Raw genomic sequence first — 21,649 nt, 5'->3', positions numbered from 1 at the left:
AGAAATTTAGAATAAGAATACGAAAATGTTCTTGCATGAGGCCCTTTGTTTTTCATGTTTGGAATAAAAAGAGGTTTTATTTCATACATTTTTCGTTGGTGTCAGATGTTTTGGTGACGAACACTGGTCGGTAGGAACCCCCTAGGAGTTTTTTGCTTGGGGCCCCCACAGACTCTAGAATCGCCACTGGATGTTTGCTAGATGAAGTGTTGGGGGGAGATGACCAATCCTTAAAGAATCCAAATACATGCCATGATCATTATTTGATCATGATGTCTGATAGTGGGGGCGGGGCTTCCCTAACACCACTGCACAGTATTTTTTTCCATGTCAACACAGTTTTTTCCTCACAGAGAGAGAAGTAAAAGGTCCTGGAAGCTTCTCTTAAAGTGTCAGACGTTATAACCTTTTTGTTTACAGTAATAAAAGGAAAGCCTCATTAAAGTCACTCTGCTGTGTCTCAGCTCATTTCCTCGTAGGCGTGTTTCTTTGTCTGTTAGGCGGACGGCTTTCACTTCCCTCTGCAGGGGCAGAAGTTTGTTTGAGCTCAGAGGCGGCAGCAGCAGAGATGAGCGTCTACAGCGATGCCTCCACCGAGGACCTGAGCGACGAGCTGGAGACTTTGGGGTAAAGATTTCATCCTGACTTTCCTCTGTCACATCCAAACTGCAGCCGGTCATTTAAAGGCAGTGTTTTCTGTTCTCCTGCAGTGAACTAACGGACACTTTCAGTTTGTTTCCTTCACTTTCAGCTGTAGATCGACCATTAAATCACATCATTTGCTCTTTAAAACTGTTTAAATTTTACATTTAAATTGAATTTAAAGCTGTTGAAACTTAAAGACTGCAGGGACACACAAAATAATAAATAACTAAATAATAATAACAACTTTATTACTGTAGCAGCATTTAAAGACAGATCAGGTAGAGGAAACTGTGAGTTAAACGATTATAAGTTAAGGATTGAACAAATAACCGAGAATAAAAGTACATAATTAATGGGAAGTTTTACAATTCTATAAAAAAAAAAATCGATATAAATGAGTAAAATAAAGCAAAGGGTCACATGACGTCACATGAAATAAGTTTTAATGAATGATTGATTCTGGGAGCCTTATTTCCTCAGGCTGGCCCTTCAGAAGTCGAAGAGCCCTGATAGTACACTGGAAAAAATGCCCCTCCTAAAATAAGTAAAAAAAACAACCAATAAAAGACGTTTTTAGCTTGAAATAAGCAAAAAAAATCTGCCAATGGAACTAGTGAAAATCGGCTTGTCCAGATTTCTTGAAATAAAATGTGATATTTGGGACTTTTGAGTTAAAAGTGATCTTGAAATTAGCTTAAAAACCTCTTCAAATGTAAAAAAAAAGCTTGTTTCATGTGATATGTGACTCAAACAATTTTGTTTTCAAGACTTTTTTCTTTAACAAGATATTCCAGATGTATTGTCTTCAAACAAGTCCCTATATCTGGCTGAAATGGTGCTTGTTAGGCAGTTGTGTCTTATATTAAGTGTAATGAGATATTTGGACTAGAAATGAGACAAATATACTTGGTAAGATTTAGATTTTTTCCAGTGTAAAGGTGCAGTCACCTCTAGATATGACCCTTGACCCCGGAGCTGCCAGGAAGGCCCCGCCCCCCCCCGTACGGGGTCTGATATCTGTAGCCGGACCCATAAAAGACCCATAAAATCTTAAAGTAAACTCTGAAACGTACAATAATCCAGCCGAAAGAAGGAAAGATTTGGCAGCTGGTCCCACCAAACAACTCAGGGATCAGAAGTGATGTTCCACAACAATGTGGAGCTGAAAGAAGAAGAAGAAGAAAGTTGTTTTAGATAGATAGATTTATTGATTCCTCAGGAGGTTTCCTCTGGGAAATCAAGGCTCCGGCAGCAGTGAAGTAGCATAAAAACCCATAAACACGTTTCCTGCAGGGATCCTGCAGAGTAACCACGAGGTCAGACGGTAACTGGGGTTCTGTCAGAGTCACTCAGGCCTTCCTGTCTTTAAAACCTGTCTGCACTGGAAAAAATGCCCCTCCAAAAATAAGTAAGAAAAACAACAAATAAAAGACGTTTTTGCTTGAAATAAGCAAAAAAAATCTGCCAATGGAACTAGTGAAAATCGGCTTGTCAAGATTTCTTGAAATAAAATGTGATATTTTGGACTTTTGAGATAAAAGTGATCTTGAAATTAGCTTAAAAACCTCTTCAAAATGAAAAAAAAAAAGCTTGTTTCATATGATATGTGACTCAAAATAATTTGTTTTCAAGACTTTTTCATTTAACAAGATATTCCAGATGTATTGTATTAAAACAAGTCCCTATATCTGGCTGAAATAGAACTTGTTAGGCAGTTGTGTCTCATATTAAGTGTAATGAGATACTCAATGAGACAAATATACATGGTAAGACTTTGATTTTTTCCAGTGTGTAATTTAATAACTGGCTTGGTTTATTTAAAAAGTTTCCGTGCACAGAACGGGACCTCGTCTCAGTTTTGGTTTCTGATTGTTATAATTAGGCCGAGCTCAGACAACAGGAGGATGTGAGGAGCCGAGGGACGCTTTTAAAATCTGTATCTCTGGATATTCTCGTCCCTTCTCTTGAGTTTTTGTTTTTTGTTTTTACAGAACCGCACCACCGTTAATGCAAATAAAGAACTCTCACATCCCTTTATTGGCTTCCTTTGCATCTGCCACTGTGAACAGCTGAAATCTGATGTTTTATTTCCTCTGTGAGGTCTGCTGGTTCACATCCCTGCTGATGACGCGCATTAAGTCATATTTAAATCATCCTTGCTGTTATTTTGGAGAAACTGCCTAACAAGTTCTATTTCAGCCAGATATAGGGACTTGTTTGAAGACAATACATGTGGAATATCTTGTTAAATGAAAAAGTCTTGAAAACAAATTGTTTTGAGTCACATATCATATGAAACAAGCTTTTTTTTTTTACATTTGAAGAGGTTTTTAAGCTAATTTCAAGATCACTTTTATCTCAAAAGTCCTAAATATCACATTTTATTTCAAGAAATCTGGACAAGCTGATTTTCACTAGTTCCATTGGCAGATTTTTTTGCTTATTTCAAGCAAAAACGTCTTTTATTTGTTGTTTTTCTTACTTATTTTTGGAGGGGCATTTTTTCCCGTGCCTGAAGATAGAGTCGGGTGTTGGGGTCCAGCATAGTTCAGGCACACTCCGGTTAAAGCTGCAGATTGGGCCTGTTGACACATTTCTCCTCTCAGATCCTGTTGTTCTGACTTTCCTGAAGGTGGTACCACTACGACCTGTCCCGCCACGCCGCAGAGGCGCTTCTCCTGTCCAACGGGACGGATGGAAGTTACCTCCTGAGGAACAGCAACGACGGGCCGGGCTGCTTCGCCCTCTCTGTCAGGTCAGGACAAACATTCGATTGTTCTGGTTTCACTTTGCTCTTTACATCGATGTGTCTGTTCAACATTTAATACGTTATTACATCAATATGTGGCACCTTGGATTGAATGAAATATGTCATAAACCGTCGCTCAGCTTCCCTGTAAGATGCTAAATCTGTGATGACCTTTGACCCCTCTGAGCCGTGGTGGAGTCTTTGGCTGTGTTCGAAACTGCATACTTCTCCTACTACTCATACTAACTGTTTGAGTTAGTATGCGAGTTTGAGTAAGCAGAAGTTCCCGGATGCATCCTAGATTCTCTGAAATGTTGGGTATGCATCATGAGGTTACTACTCATACTCAAACTACCCAAGATGCAACGTAACGTGACGTCGCCGATCGTCATTTCCTGTCAAAACGGCAGTTTCAAGCTAGCTACAACGAGGGTAGGTTCACTTACTGTTTTCAAAACAAAAGCACCAATTGCATGGTAATGGCTTTCCCTATGATAAAAGGAAACGGGTATTTTATTTTGTGAAAATAACAGGAAGTGCGTTAGCTCACTGCGGCTAGCTTTAGTAGCGCCGAATTCGTGGGAACAAAATTGTAAACAGCCGGTATTTTGTCAGGTTTTCAACACGTTGGGGATCTAAACGACTACTTTCTCACCTGAAAATGTTTCAAATGTTGCTAAAGTTTACAGAGTTTAGAGCTTAAGGGAAATCAGCTTCAGGCCGGCTGATTTCTGCTCGGGCAGGAGCGAAATGCATTGTGGGTAAACGCTCTGCATACTGTCTGATCGATCAGTATGTAGTATGTAGTATGCAGTTTGTAGTATGCAGTATGGAAGTATGTAGTATGAAGTATGGTAGTATGTAGTATGTAGTATGGAAGTATGCACTATGAAGTATGGAAGTATTGAAGTATGTAGTATGCAGTATGGAAGTATGTAGTATGCAGTATGGAAGTATGTAGTATGAAGTATGGAAGTATGTAGTATGTAGTATGCAGTATGGAAGTATGTAGTATGCAGTATGGAAGTATGTAGTATGCAATATGGAAGTATGTAGTATGCAGTATGGAAGTATGCAGTATGAAGTATGGAAGTATGGAAGTATGTAGTATGCAGTATGGAAGTATGTAGTATGCAGTATGGAAGTATGTAGTATGAAGTATGGAAGTATGTAGTATGTAGTATGCAGTATGGAAGTATGTAGTATGCAGTATGGAAGTATGCAGTATGCAGTTTGCAGTTTGTAGTATGCAGTATGGAAGTATGTAGTATGCAGTATGGAAGTATGTAGTATGAAGTATGGAAGTATGTAGTATGTAGTATGCAGTATGGAAGTATGTAGTATGCAGTATGGAAGTATGTAGTATGCAGTATGGAAGTATGTAGTATGCAGTATGGAAGTATGCAGTATGAAGTATGGAAGTATGTAGTATGCAGTATGGAAGTATGTAGTATGCAGTATGGAAGTATGTAGTATGCAGTATGGCAGTATGAAGTATGGAAGTATGTAGTATGCAGTATGGCAGTATGCAGTATGGAAGTATGTAGTATGCAGTATGTAGTATGCAGTATGAAGTATGTAGTATGCAGTATGTAGTGTGTAGTATGCAGTATGCAGTATGTAGTATGAAGTATGTAGTATGCAGTATGCAGTATGTAGTATGTAGTATGTAGTATGCAGTATGTATCCAGGATTCTCCATCCAGCTGCTAAATAATAATAAATTATAAATAATCAGGTCTTTGACTGATTTATGGCACATTTGAATCGATCCGGAGGTTCGTGCATCGTTGCTCTGATTCATATCTGTGAATCTGTACCGTCGTTGTATCCATTTATTAGGGGCCGAGCAGTGAAACTGAAAGGACCCTATTGTATCTGTAAGGTTTATTATTATTATTCCGAATTATTCTTTGCAAAAGGTACTTGAAAACTCATGAAATTTTGCGAGCACCACCTGCCAGTCGACGACATGAAAGAATCTAAACTTTATATTTTTGGGAGTTGCTCATTGGCTCTGTAGCGCCCCCTACGATGCTTCAAAATGGTCCCCGCATTGGGGTTAGTTTCATGTGGAATGACAAAATTCGGTACACTCATTCATTACGCCCAGACGCACAAAAAAGTCTCTTGCCGCTATAGTCCCACGTCCACAGGAAGGCGGCCATTTTGGATGGAAGGTGCGTTTTGGTGCCATTTTTGACCGATTCCACGCCTGCATATGATCAAACTCGTCCTACAGATTTAATGCTACAGACTTCAAACTTGGCCAAGTTACTCTTAAGACATGGGGGGAAAAAAAATCATTGGGCAACTTTTTCAAAACTTAAAGGGCGTGGCCATGGCGACGCCTCAAAGTTCGATGACTCGCCATCACTCGTTTATATTTAAGATGCTTTTCTGTAATTCCAAAAACGTATTTCATAGCTAAATATCCAGGATTTAATCCTGCTCGCCTTTTATCTTGGACTGACTGTGTTTTTGTTGGTGAATTAAACTGAGTTTAACGCATTAACGTGTGTGTTTCTTGTCTCTTGGCACACAGGGCGAAGGACTCGGTGAAGCATTTCCATGTGACGCGCAGAGACGGCGTCTACGTGTTCGGTTTTAACGAGTTTCCGACCCTTCAGGACTTCGTCAATCACTTCGCCAACCAGCCTCTGCTGGGCAGTGAGACGGGTACGCACAACTTCCTGCAGCCACGAGAAGCAAACCAACATTTCTTCTGTTACTTCCCTCTTTCTGTTGCCTGGATACCGTTTCAGTCACTATCAGAGCATGTTTCCATGCTTTAAAGGACGCTGCCCTTTCCACACGCCCACACAAGTGAAATGTTTGCTTCTTTAGCTGTGAATGTGTTGTTAACAACTTTTTAAAAACGTTTGTCTTAAAGAAACAGAAACTGTTTTTCTTACTGCTGGTTTATCCAAACCTACGGTAACAAATCCTCAAAAATGAGTCTGTTGGTCAAAGTGCTTCTAAGACTTGGTTCTTTTCCTCAGGCACATTTATTATGTAGCTATCCGTGTTGTACTTTAATTAGCATGTTGAGGCTGTTAATGACTCACAGGACTGTGGAAAAGTCCTGATCAGTCCTCAATTCTTTACAAATTTCCAGAAAAACAGGAAACAGCTGCAAAGATTCACTGAAACATGTAAATATAGTAGCAGAAAATGTGTTACACGGATGTGAAAATACAGTGTTTCTGTTGCGAGGATGAGGATATAACATCACAGCTAACATCACAGCTAGCATCAAAGCTAACAATAAGCTACATAGAAGGAAACCACCGGTCAGACTGTGTCAGAGGTGACGGTGTAGAGATAGAGAGCATAGAGGGAAGTACAGTAAATACATCTCACTGCCATCAGAATGTGGCTGAGTGTGTTCACCGGCTGGTTCAGCTACATTCCTGCTTTGGTTCTGCTGCTGCCGGCTGATTCTCCACCTGCATGCATCCCCGTCTGATGGCAGATACTGGTCATAATGACACACTGGAAAAAATGCCCCTCCAAAAATAAGTAAGAAAAACAACAAATAAAAGACGTTTTTGCTTGAAATAAGCAAAAGAATCTGCCAATGGAACTAGTGAAAATCGGCTTGTCCAGATTTCTTGAAATAAGATGTGATATTTAGGACTTTTGAGATAAAAGTGATCTTGAAATTAGCTTAAAAACCTCTTCAAATGTAAAAAAAAAAAAGCTTGTTTCATATGATATGTGACTCAAAACTATTTGTTTTCAAGACTTTTTCATTTAACAAGATATTCCAGATGTATTGTCTTCAAACAAGTCCCTATATCTGGCTGAAATAGAACTTGTTAGGCAGTTGTGTCTTATATTAAGTTTAATGAGATATTTGGACTAGAAATGAGACAAATATACTTGGTAAGACTTTGATTTTTTCCAGTGTAAACAAGTTCAGGACCAGTATCACGATTATTATTTTAAAAGATTGAGCACAAGCTGTCCACTGAGCCCATCCTCTAAGTTCTGGACTCATCTCAAACCAGACTCAAACGTTGGCCTTAGACGTATCTGCTCAGATTTATCTGCATCTTTTGTGCTGGTAGAAGCTTTTTATCTGCCAGCTCATCGCTGCTGTTTCTGCGTTTTTACGTCCCATGTGTCTCTGAACCAGGAACCCTGATCGTGCTCAGGTGTCCGTACCCCTGGCGCGTGGAGGAGCCGTCCATCTACGAGTCGGTGCGGGTCCACACGGCCGTCCAGACGGGCCGCACAGAAAACGACCTGGTGGCCAACGCACCTTCGGTACAACATACGCAGAACACTCACTCCCCCCTGATCCAAAAGCATCGAGCTTTAACAAAGAAAACAGTTAGGAGTTAGGAGAGAATTATTATGACAGCTGGAGCGACCTTAAAGTCGTTTTCTGCAACCGTTTAACCCGTTTTAAATCTTTAATATTAGGGCTGGGCAACGATTAAAATCTTTAATCTAATTAATCACATGATTTCCCTGATTAATCACGATTAATCGCATTTGTACGCAGAATCCAAAAATGAATCCAAAAGTAGTGTATAGCTTTTAGCATTTAGCTTTATTTTAAATGTGCTGCCATATGAATGAAAGTGCCATAACATTTGTTGTGCAAACACACTTTTAACATCAGCATCTTTCTGTAGTTTTTATGTAGAAGCCTCGCTCCACTGTCTGTTTCCTTGAATGACTTGCTGCTATCAGTTGTGTGTTTTGCCTTTAAGTGATATTTTAGACTGGAACTACTACGCTGAGAAGACAATTACACTTGGCAGTGTTTACAGATGACTCTGGTTCTGTCGACTCCGCCGTCTGGAAGAACTTTAACATGAAAATGGCCGAGTAAAAGTTCCGTACCCTTCTCCATGTTTGGTGGATCCGCCGATTACTTTCTTTTCCTGTTCCACAGCAGACAGCAGCATACTTTTACAAAATAAAAGCCTGTGAGCAACAGACTTTTACAGAATAAAAGCCTGTGAGCAGCAGACTTTTACAGAATAAAAGCCTGGTTTGAGTCCTGCATCGGACGGCCCTGTGCTGTGTGTTGTTCCCCCTCTCTCTGTCCCTGCTTCCTGTCTCTCTGAACTTTCCTATCCATTAATCGTGATTAATCAGGGAAATCATGTGATTAATTAGATTAAACATTTTAATCGCTGCCCAGCCCTACTCTTTCTATTCAGATTTTTTGCATATTTTAAAAAATAAGACAAAATCTGTTGAATTAAAACAGAAAAACACGTGAAATGACTCATTTCTCAGCAGTGTAACATCAGCATTGCTCAGTCATTCACGTCGTGGTTGTTCAGCTCTGACTGTAGAGTTTTCCTCTGACACAAAGCTTATCTCTGCAGCTGGGCACGAAGGAAGGCTACCTGGTGAAACAAGGGGCATTTGTGAAGGTAAGAGCAGCTGGACTGAAACAACTGTTTCCTCTTTTCTGCTGAAACTGTTTTGTAACTGGGGCGCAGACTTTGAACTGACTTCAGGTGACATTAAAGATGAATTTGGACTTTTTCTTTAAGAACTGGAAACAGAGGTGGTTCACACTCAACAGATACGAACTGAAATACTTCAAAGACAAAATGGTGAGTCTCACCTCGGCTTTTTGGTAACAGTATGTGGTTGAAGTAGCTGCTTGTGTTCGCATGTAAACGGTCGTATTTCCCTGTTGCAGTGTGGGGAGCCCATTCGAACGCTGGACCTGAGGTCCTGCTCTGCAGTCCAGTTCGATTACTCACGGGAAAGAGTCAACTGTTTCTGGTACGTGACCAGACTGACATTTATTCCTGTTACCGCTCTGTCTGCAGTCTCTGTCTGCCCGGATACTCTTAAAGCTGAGCAGAGAGCTGTTCGAGCTGTTCCTGCAGCCAGGTCCAGGATTACAGCATGGCTGTGTTTGAAACCACATACTACATACTGCAAACTATATACTGCATACTACATACTACATACTGCATACTGCATACTGCATACTACATACTGCATACTACATACTACATACATACATACTACATACTACATACTGCATACTACATACATACATACTACATACTACATACTGCATACTACATACTGCATACTACATACTGCATACTACATACTACATACTGCATACTACATACTGCATACTACATACTACATACTGCATACTACATACTACATACTACATACTACATACTGCATACTACATACTGCATACTACATACTGCATACTACATACTACATACATACATACTACATACTACATACTGCATACTACATACTGCATACTACATACTGCATACTACATACTACATACTGCATACTACATACTACATACTACATACTGCATACTACATACTACATACTACATACTACATACTGCATACTACATACTGCATACTACATACTGCATACTACATACTGCATACTACATACTGCATACTACATACTGCATACTACATACTACATACTGCATACTACATACTGCATACTACATACTACATACTACATACTGCATACTACATACTACATACTACATACTGCATACTACATACTGCATACTCCATACTGCATACTACATACTACATACTACATACTGCATACTGCATACTGAATACTACAAAATACATACTACATACTGCATACTACATACTGCATACTACATACTACATACTACATACTACATACTGCAAACTACATACTACACACTACATACTAAATACTGCATACTACATACTGCAAACTACATACTACATACTGCATACTGCAAACTACATACTACATACTACATACTGCATACTGCAAACTACATACTACATACTGCAAACTACATACTACATACTACATACTAAATACTGCATACTACATACTGCAAACTACATACTACATACTACATACTGCAAACTACATACTACATACTACATACTACAAACTACATACTACATACTGCATTCTACATACTGCATACTACATACTACATACTAAATACTACATACTGCATACTACATACTACATACTATATACTACATACTGCAAACTACATACTACATACTACATACTACAAACTACATACTACATACTGCATACTGCATACTACATACTGCATACTACATACTACATACTAAATACTACATACTACATACTACATACTGCATACTACATACTGCATACTACATACTACATACTACATACTACATACTACATACTACATACTGCATACTACATACTACATACTGCATACTACATACTGCATACTACATACTACATACATACATACTACATACTACATACTGCATACTGCATACTACATACTACATACTGCATACTACATACTACATACTACATACTGCATACTACATACTGCATACTACATACTGCATACTACATACTACATACTGCATACTACATACTGCATACTACATACTACATACTACATACTGCATACTACATACTACATACTGCATACTACATACTGCATACTACATACTGCATACTACATACTACATACTACATACTGCATACTACATACTGCATACTACATACTGCATACTACATACTGCATACTACATACTACATACTGCATACTACATACTGCATACTACATACTACATACTACATACTGCATACTACATACTACATACTACATACTGCATACTACATACTGCATACTCCATACTGCATACTACATACTACATACTACATACTGCATACTGCATACTGAATACTACAAACTACATACTACATACTGCATACTACATACTGCATACTACATACTACATACTACATACTACATACTACATACTGCAAACTACATACTACACACTACATACTAAATACTGCATACTACATACTGCAAACTACATACTACATACTGCATACTGCAAACTACATACTACATACTACATACTGCATACTGCAAACTACATACTACATACTGCAAACTACATACTACATACTACATACTAAATACTGCATACTACATACTGCAAACTACATACTACATACTACATACTAAATACTGCATACTACATACTGCAAACTACATACTACATACTACATACTGCAAACTACATACTACATACTACATACTACAAACTACATACTACATACTGCATACTGCATACTACATACTGCATACTACATACTACATACTAAATACTACATACTGCATACTGCATACTACATACTACACACTACATACTGCAAACTACATACTACATACTACATACTACAAACTACATACTACATACTGCATACTACATACTGCATACTACATACTACATACTAAATACTACATACTACATACTGCATACTACATACTGCATACTGCATACTACATACTGCATACTGCATACTACATACTACATACTGCATACTACATACTACATACTGCATACTACATACTGCATACTGCATACTACATACTGCATACTACATACTACATACTGCATACTACATACTACATACTGCATACTACATACTACATACTACATACTGCATACTACATACTACATACTACATACTGCATACTCCATACTGCATACTACATACTACATACTACATACTGCATACTCCATACTGCATACTACATACTACATACTACATACTGCATACTCCATACTGCATACTACATACTGCATACTACATACTGCATACTACATACTACATACTACATACTACATACTACATACTGCAAACTACATACTACACACTACATACTAAATACTGCATACTACATACTGCAAACTACATACTACATACTACATACTGCATACTGCAAACTACATACTACATACTACATACTACATACTGCATACTGCAAACTACATACTACATACTGCAAACTACATACTACATACTACATACTAAATACTGCATACTACATACTGCAAACTACATACTACATACTACATACTGCAAACTACATACTACATACTACATACTACATACTACAAACTACATACTACATACTGCATACTGCATACTACATACTACATACTAAATACTACATACTGCATACTACATACTACATACATACATACTACATACTACATACTGCATACTACATACTGCATACTACATACTGCATACTACATACTACATACTGCATACTACATACTGCATACTACATACTACATACATACATACTACATACTACATACTGCATACTACATACTGCATACTACATACTGCATACTACATACTACATACTGCATACTACATACTGCATACTACATACTACATACTACATACTGCATACTACATACTACATACTACATACTGCATACTACATACTGCATACTCCATACTGCATACTACATACTACATACTACATACTGCATACTGCATACTGAATACTACAAACTACATACTACATACTGCATACTACATACTGCATACTACATACTACACACTACATACTAAATACTGCATACTACATACTGCAAACTACATACTACATACTACATACTACATACTACATACTGCATACTGCAAACTACATACTACATACTACATACTGCATACTGCAAACTACATACTACATACTGCAAACTACATACTACATACTACATACTAAATACTGCATACTACATACTGCAAACTACATACTACATACTGCAAACTACATACTACATACTACAAACTACATACTACATACTGCATACTGCATACTACATACTGCATACTACATACTACATACTAAATACTACATACTGCATACTACATACTACATACATACATACTACATACTGCATACTACATACTGCATACTACATACTGCATACTACATACTACATACTGCATACTACATACTGCATACTACATACTACATACATACATACTACATACTACATACTGCATACTACATACTGCATACTACATACTGCATACTACATACTACATACTGCATACTACATACTACATACTACATACTGCATACTACATACTACATACTACATACTGCATACTACATACTGCATACTCCATACTGCATACTACATACTACATACTACATACTGCATACTGCATACTGCATACTGAATACTACAAACTACATACTACATACTGCATACTACATACTGCATACTACATACTACATACTACATACTGCAAACTACATACTACACACTACATACTAAATACTGCATACTACATACTGCAAACTACATACTACATACTACATACTACATACTGCATACTGCAAACTACATACTACATACTACATACTGCATACTGCAAACTACATACTACATACTGCAAACTACATACTACATACTACATACTAAATACTGCATACTACATACTGCAAACTACATACTACATACTACATACTACATACTACAAACTACATACTACATACTGCATACTGCATACTACATACTGCATACTACATACTACATACTACATACTGCATACTACATACTATATACTGCACACTGCATACTACATACTGCATACTGAATACTACATACTACATACTACATACTGCATACTGCATACTATATACTGCACACTGCATACTGCATACTGAATACTACAAACTACATACTACATACTGCATACTGAATACTACATACTACATACTACATACTGCATACTACATAATACAAACTACATACTACATACTACAAACTACATACTGAATACTACATACTACATACTACATACTGCATACTACATAATACAAACTACATACTACATACTACATACTGCATACTACATACTGCATACTACATACTACATACTGCATACTACATACTGCATACTACATACTCATCGATCAGACAGTATGCAGAGCGTTTACCCACAATGCATTTCGCTCCTGCCCGAGCCGAAATCAGCCGGCCTGAAGCTGATTTCTCTTAAGCTCTAAACTCTGTAAACTTTAGCTACATTTGAAACATTTTCAGGAGAGAAAGTAGTCGTTTAGATCCCCAACGTGTTGAAAACCTGACAAAATACCGGCTGTTTACAATTTTGTTCCCACGAATTCGGCGCTACTAAAGCTAGCCGCAGTGAGCTAACGCACTTCCTGTTATTTTCACAAAATAAAATACCCGTTGCCTTTTATCAGAGGGAAAGCCATTACCATACAATTGTGCTTTTGTTTTGAAAACAGGAAGTGAACCTACCCTCGTTGTAGCTAGCTTGAAACTGCCGTTTTGACAGGAAATGACCATCAGCGACATCACGTTACGTTGCATCTTGGGTAGTTTGAGTATGAGTAGTAACCTCATGATGCATACCCAACATTTAGGAGAATCTAGTATGCATCCGGGAACATAAAAAAGTTAAAGTTAGTAGGAGTAGTGGGAGAAGTATGCGGTTTCGAACACAGCCAGACTGTTCGATAAGCTTCAACATGCAGAAATGCGTCAGATTTCTATTTTTTTGTAAAGTCCACCATCAGAGGCCACATTGGCCATTTTCTCCAGGGCTGTTTCTGTGCTCTGAAACTCTTTACTTCCACTGAAGTGAAACAAAACTTGAAAAGCAAGAAACAGACGAAGCCGACCGAGTCTTCCTCAGATCAGATTGAGCCCGTGTTTTTTCTGAGCTGCACTTCCTCATGGCAGCAGCATCTGACATTTGTGTTGTTTGAAAAAGGGGAAGCTTGAGCTTTTAAAATCATAGAGAGAGACCCAGGGAGGGATTGAGAAATGCCCATTAGCTGTAGCCGGTTGGGATTTACTGAAGTTACAACCTTCTGCACAGTTTCACATTCAGTTTATCAACCCAAACGGGAAGTGCTGGTTTTGATTTCCTTCTTACTAAATCCAGCAGGAGTGATGCTTTTCAGAGAAAGCCCAGAGAAAGTTCAGGGTCAATGTATCCAGGGCATCTGCTTTAACCGACTCTAACATCTCATGAAGCGGTACGTCGACGCTGGTTAAGAACTCGATTTCCGACTCTGAATATAGGCATGTTCATGTAAAATGGGCGGAGTTGGGATCAGCTGATTCTATCAGAATGAAAGGAAAGATGACTAAAACATAAATGTTATAAGTTTGATGTTTCAGAATGACTCTTCAAAATGCTTTTTGCAGCTATAAAACTGATTCAAAACAGTCAGTAAGTGTCAAAGTTCAGTGCTGAACGAAAGGGTTTTTGAGTTTGGATTCATTCCTAAAACACTTTAAAAGATGTATGTGCATCAGCGGATGCAGCCTGGTGAATTTCATCCCTCAGACTGAGAAAAAGGCGAGAAAATCCTTAATGTTTCAGTCACGACTTTGATTAATAAAGTCATAAATGTTTATCTTTAAAAGTCAGCAGGAAAATCTTTAAAGACGACAGAAACATTTCTTTGGGCCTAGGTTTCCATGGTGACACAGCCTGCTAAGAACCAGTCAAACGGCTTCGTGTTAGGTTTCCATGGTGACAAAGCCTGGTAAGAACCAGTGAAACAGCTTTGTGTTAGGTTTCCATGGTGACACGGCCTGGTAAGAACCATTGAAACAGGTTTCCATGGTGACACGGCCTGGTAAGAACCATTGAAACAGGTTTCCATGGTGACACGGCCTGGTAAGAACCATTGAAACAGGTTTCCATGGTGACACGGCCTGGTAAGAACCATTGAAACAGGTTTCCATGGTGACATGGCCTGGTAAGAACCAGTGAAACAGGTTTCCATGGTGACACGGCCTGGTAAGAACCATTGAAACAGCTTCATGGTTCTGAAAACCCAGATGCTGATGCTGAAGCCACCCGTCCTGCTCCACAGAACAGGCCCAGATGTGCGGTCGGGGCGGCAGCCGCTGAGCCTGGCTTTATGGCAGCAGATGAGCTGAACCTAGAGAATAATTACAGAACTGCACCGAGGGGCAGAACACGGCGAGCAGCACAAACAAACTGACGGCAGAAACAGGAAGCTGCAGGAGGGCGATGAGAGTTAAACAGACAGTGATACGGGACGTAAAACAAAGAGTCAGATTCCATCAGGACACAAAGCAGAAACAGCTGTCCAGGAGCTCCTCAAACAGGAGCGTTTTCTTCCTGTCTGAGCTCCACGTTTGCTTTTTCTGTGCCCGCAGTCTGGTGTTTCCCGAGCGGACATTTTATATCTGTGCAAAGACGGGAGTGGAGGCAGACGAGTGGATCAAGATCCTGCAGTGGAAGCTGGTGAGTGAACCGAGGCCCAGCCTTTCATTCCTACAGGTGAGCCTGCTCTTATGGAGGTCCAGGACTGATCAGTCGTCCAGCTATCCAAAGGCCGTCCCCAGTAGAAGCGGAGGACGCAGCTTCCCTCTGCAGAACTGAGACCAGACTGAAGTCACTCAGAGACACGGTGTGCAGCAGGACTTAAAAACGTGTTGATCATGATGTGCACGATGTGCACGATATCAGCAGCAAGCCCTGCACTGGATTCATCGGTTCAGAGATAATCTCATCATGAAAGGTTTAAATGTGACAACGAGAACTGGAACAACTTTCATGGAACCTTTAAAGTAGTTTTTACTGAAAGCACCAAGCTGAGAAATAAGTAAAAACCTGAATGGATAAAAATAAAAATAAAATAAAATAAAATAACAAATAAAGAAAAATAACAAATAAAATAAATAAATAAATTAATTAATTAATTAAATTAAAATTAAAATTAAAATTAAAATTAAAATTAAATTAAATTAAATTAAATTAAATTAAAATTAAATTAAATTAAATTAAATCAAATTAAAATAAATTAAAATAAATTAAATTAAATTAAATTAAATCAAATTAAAATTAAAATTACAAATAAAATAAAATAAAATAAAATAAAATAAAAAAAAAATAAATTAAATTAAAAATATATGTACAGCAAAAGTGCAACAAAGTTGTGCAAGATTGATATGACCATAAAGACAATTAGTGCAGAACAATGTTAGCTGTTATTGTACAGAGTGATGGCATGTGGCAGGAAAGATTTCCTGTATCTGTCCCTTCGATGGGACAGATACTAAATGTCACATTTTCAGGCCTGGGAGTGACTTCACTCTCCCAGAAATATGCTCTCAAGCACAGAAAGAGTTATTTCTCAATAATATTCAAACTTTTTTAATTAAAATAGAATATCGGGGGGGGGGGTGGGGTGGGGGGGGAGGGGGTCCGTGGCGTAGTGGGTTGAGCAATTCGCCCCATATACAGCTGGTTCGAGTCCCACATCAGACGACCCTTTGCTGCATGTCGTTCCCCCTCTCTCTGCCCCCTGCTTCCTGTCTTAACTGTCCATTAAAGGCATAAAAGCCCCCAAAATCAAAAAGAGGCAGCATCTGCACGTGTATATCTACCATATGCTGCCACCTTCATGTGGGGAGTTGGGAAGCTTTCTGGGAAACTGAGGAAATCCCCCGGTTTGAGCAGCAGAGGGAAAGTTTTGAGTTACAACACTGTGTGAGTGCAGTGAACATGTGTCATTGTGTAATGTGAACTTACTTCCTTATTACTGAAATAGTGAGCGTTTCCTCAGCTGCTGCCGGCGCTGGTCAGACCTCGCTGTGCACGCTGCAGAGCTGCTTTAACCCACAGAGCTCTGAGATCGCTGCTGGTGTCTTTCCTCCTTGGCGTTGTGTTAACACACACCCCTGAATAAACTGACACAACTTCTGCTTTTATGGAGCTGCACTGATTGTGAAATTGTGGGCCGATGATAACACAGATTGTTTTTTGCCATTTTTTTTCTTCCTTTAATGCTGTGAAATAATAAAACCAGCCAAACGGTTAATATTTCAACCTGTCCAGTAAGATAACTACTTAAACCAAGGGCTGTGATAGGTGGTAAAAGCCATTTTCACATTAACTTTAAACTAGGGCTGGGCAACAATTAAAATGTTTAATCTAATTAATCACATGATTTCCCTGATTAATCACGATTAATCGCATTTGTACGCAGAATCCAAAAATGAATCCAAAAGTAGCGTATAGCTTTTAGCATTTAGCTTTATTTTAAATGTGCTGCCATATGAATGAAAGTGCCATAACATTTGTTGTGCAAACACACTTTTAACATCAGCATCTTTCTGTAGTTTTTATGTAGAAGCCTCGCTCCACTGTCTGTTTCCTTGAATGACTTGCTGCTATCAGTTGTGTGTTTTGCCTTTAAGTGATATTTTAGACTGGAACTACTACGCTGAGAAGACAATTCAACTTGGCTGTAAATGCAGGAGTTTTTTTTTTAATTTATTTTGAAACACGTGCTTTTATGTTGATACAAGTAAAACAGGAAGTAGCGCCGGTTAGCTCCGTGAGCTTCACACCTGTAGCGGTGATGTTAGCTGCTAGTTTATTTTTATTTTATTTATTTATTTATTTATTTTTTTTTAATTTTTATGACTTGAACTTTGTTAGTTTTCCATAAAGAAAAATTCACAACAGTTCCAGATTAACATAACAGAAACATTGGCATTGGTAAATCTTCTGGACTCTCCATAGCATGTGCCAATTCAATAATTAAGATTACTTCATAGAAAGAAAAAAATAAATAAATAAAATAAAAGACAATAACATCAACCACTAACCAAAAATCTACGTATATAAATTAACTTAAAAATGCCCTACCCACAGAAACATTTAAATAATTATAGCATTACAGTATATTCAGATCATCAAATTAAGTTTGAGCTGGAGATGCCATTTAACCCACATATGAAAAATAATGGGACCACTTTTTGTTGTACTCATTAATTCTATTCAGCAATCTGTATGATAATCTTTCTAAGGCAGCAAGTTTGCCCAGGGATCTATATTATTATATCATTTTATATATTATTATATCATTTTTATTTTATTCCTCCATGCTTCGTGGTGTTTGCTGTAACTGTGTGAATGTGATTTATTCAACAGACTTTTACAATAATCAAACCTGCGTTAATGCGCGATAAAATATTTATCGGCGTTAAATAATTAACGAGTTAACGCGATGATAACGAGTTAACTCGCCCAGCCCTAGTTTAAACTAACAGTTTCTGAATGATCTGCTGCTTTCTTAGTTTTTTGGCTAACGAGACTTTCTTTTTGTTTCCAGTCACAGATGAGAAAAGGTCGATGACGGCTGGCCCTGCAGGAGTTTCACCTTCACCGTGGACGTAGCGTTTCCTGATTTATTTATGTGCTCAGTTTCCTTTCTACAGTCTTTAATTCAAACGTTTTAACATGTGCTCAAAGCGTCATTTGAGTAAGTTTGTAACCAAGTGAAGAGGGAAAGGGTTTTATCTCTAAACGCCACATTTAACGCAGTTTTTAAGGAGACGGACGCACGTCAGGGTTGTGATGCACGTAATGTCGTTTAGTAGCAGCAATGGATGCTGATTTGTGTGCGTTTGACTTGTTTGAGGGATGCGTAACTTATTTAAAAACTCTGCATCAGAGCTTCATCGGGAGCGTCTGTAACGTCCAGGAAGTCAGAACTGTACAGTGGATCTGTATGGCACACCCTACAGGACAGAGAGTGTAACTACACGGAGGCTTTGTTTATAACCAACGAATGTACAGAAGATGAAAATAAAAATCTGTCAAATCAAACATTCTGATCAGATTATTCAATCGCAGTCACACAAGGATTATAAAACACATGGTGCATGGAAATGATGCATCATTGACCAACAAACATGGCAAACAGGATGTTTTTGTAATACTCGTCTCTGCCACAAGGGGGAGTCTAACTGCACAACTGCCCTTGAATTACATCTGAAGACTTAAGTGTGGAATCAAAGACTGTAGCTGTGTTCGAAACCGCCTACTACATACTGCATACTACATACTACATACTTCCATACTGCATACTCATCGATCAGACAGTATGCAGAGCGTTTACCCACAATGCATCTCGCTCCTGCCCGAGCCGAAATCAGCCGGCCTGAAGCTGATTTCCCTTAAGCTCTAAACTCTGTAAACTTTAGCAACATTTGAAACATTTTCAGGTGAGAAAGTAGTCGTTTAGATCCCCAACGTGTTGAAAACCTGACAAAATACCGGCTGTTTACAATTTTGTTCCCACGAATTCGGCGCTACTAAAGCTAGCCGCAGTGAGCAACGCACTTCCGGTTATTTTCACAAAATAAAATACCCGTTGCCTTTTATCATAGGGAAAGCCATTACCATACAATTGGTGCTTTTGTTTTGAAAACAGGAAGTGAACCTACCCTCGTTGTAGCTAGCTTGAAACTGCCGTTTTGACAGGAAATGACGATCGGCGACGTCACGTTACGTTGCATCTTGGGTAGTTTGAGTATGAGTAGTAACCTCATGATGCATACCCAACATTTCAGAGAATCTAGTATGCATCCGGGAACTTAAAAAAAGTTAAAGTTAGTAGGAGTAGTAGGCAGTTTCAAACACAACCTGTGATCTGAATAGAATCAAAAGGATGTGTGTCTTACAGATTCTAACCTAGAGATACACCCACTACGTGTGTTTTAACACAAAGATTTATCAGAAATGCCTCGTCACAACAATACTGGTTGTAGGAGCTATTTGTAGAGTTAGTTTTTGTTTTTTGGTTCTAGTTGTAAATTTAATTTGCTAATTATGAGTAACTTTATTTCGATTAGATTTTATTTTGCTAATATTCTTTGTTAGTTATTTGTTTAGAATATTTTGCTAATTGGGTCACACTGGGCACCCGGAGTACCAGCATGCACCGGGGTGGGCAATCGGCAGCAGGTTTTCTTTGTTCTTTTGTTTGTTTTATTGTTTGGAAATAAATAATCAGAAAAACGCAAGAATTCATTTTTGGACATTCATGTTCTTTCGCCTGCGTTAAACCACATCCCCCATGGTGCATCAGTGGCCTTTTGATTTTGTTTGGTTTAAGCCTTAAACTTTAAGGCGACAGGTGAATAGGGTAATATTTTAAAATAATAGATATCACCATGAAACTTCCTGTGTATGTTAAATTATGCAAATTATGCATTATCTCATTAAATATGCGCATATTTGAATGTATTTCCGGAAGATCTGAACATACGATAAAGCCAGGTGCAAAATTCTTTTTTCATTTTGTTTACACACAAAATGAAAAGAAAATTACAGAGGGATTTCAGGATATTTGTTTTCATTTCCAAGGATATCAAAATCTACTGTCCACAGCCTAAAAAACATCAATTTTCGCCATATTTTTTTATTATAATGTCGCATAAATCAGGCTTAAGTTTAATTTGTTTTTAATGGACAAATGGCCACTACACTGGTTTCTAAGAGTTTGTTGGCTTAAAGCCGAGCAGAGAGCTGTCAGAGCTGTTCCTGCAGCCAGGTCCAGGATTACAGCATCTGTTGTTAACCAGCTGTGTGATCCTCCTCC

The 21,649-nt window shown here is 38.3% G+C and overlaps 1 protein-coding gene across 1 annotated transcript; it reads left to right on the top strand.

Annotated features, from left to right (window-relative positions):
• The first annotated feature begins 224 nt into the window (after positions 1-224).
• dapp1 (dual adaptor of phosphotyrosine and 3-phosphoinositides) lies at positions 225-19,872 on the top strand. The gene is made up of 9 exons (XM_075447604.1): positions 225-627; positions 3,278-3,400; positions 5,939-6,072; positions 7,535-7,665; positions 8,745-8,792; positions 8,916-8,978; positions 9,068-9,153; positions 16,410-16,497; positions 19,376-19,872. Exons 1-9 carry the CDS (start codon positions 569-571, stop codon positions 19,397-19,399), a joined length of 756 nt encoding a protein of 251 aa, XP_075303719.1. The 5' UTR covers positions 225-568; the 3' UTR covers positions 19,400-19,872.
• Positions 19,873-21,649: the final 1,777 nt, after the last annotated feature.

This window comes from Odontesthes bonariensis, chromosome 17 (assembly GCF_027942865.1).
Source record: "Odontesthes bonariensis isolate fOdoBon6 chromosome 17, fOdoBon6.hap1, whole genome shotgun sequence".
Classification (NCBI taxonomy): domain Eukaryota; kingdom Metazoa; phylum Chordata; class Actinopteri; order Atheriniformes; family Atherinopsidae; genus Odontesthes; species Odontesthes bonariensis.
This window is presented reverse-complemented; position numbering and strand designations above follow the sequence as displayed.

Coding starts and splice junctions, on each gene's coding strand:
- dapp1 (XM_075447604.1), top strand. CDS start 569: ATGAGCGTCTACAGCGATGCCTCCACCGAGGACCTGAGCGACGAGCTG. Junction 3,401..5,938: donor TGCTTCGCCCTCTCTGTCAG/GTCAGGACAAAC, acceptor CTTGGCACACAG/GGCGAAGGACTCGGTGAAGC. Junction 9,154..16,409: donor GAAAGAGTCAACTGTTTCTG/GTACGTGACCAG, acceptor CTGTGCCCGCAG/TCTGGTGTTTCCCGAGCGGA.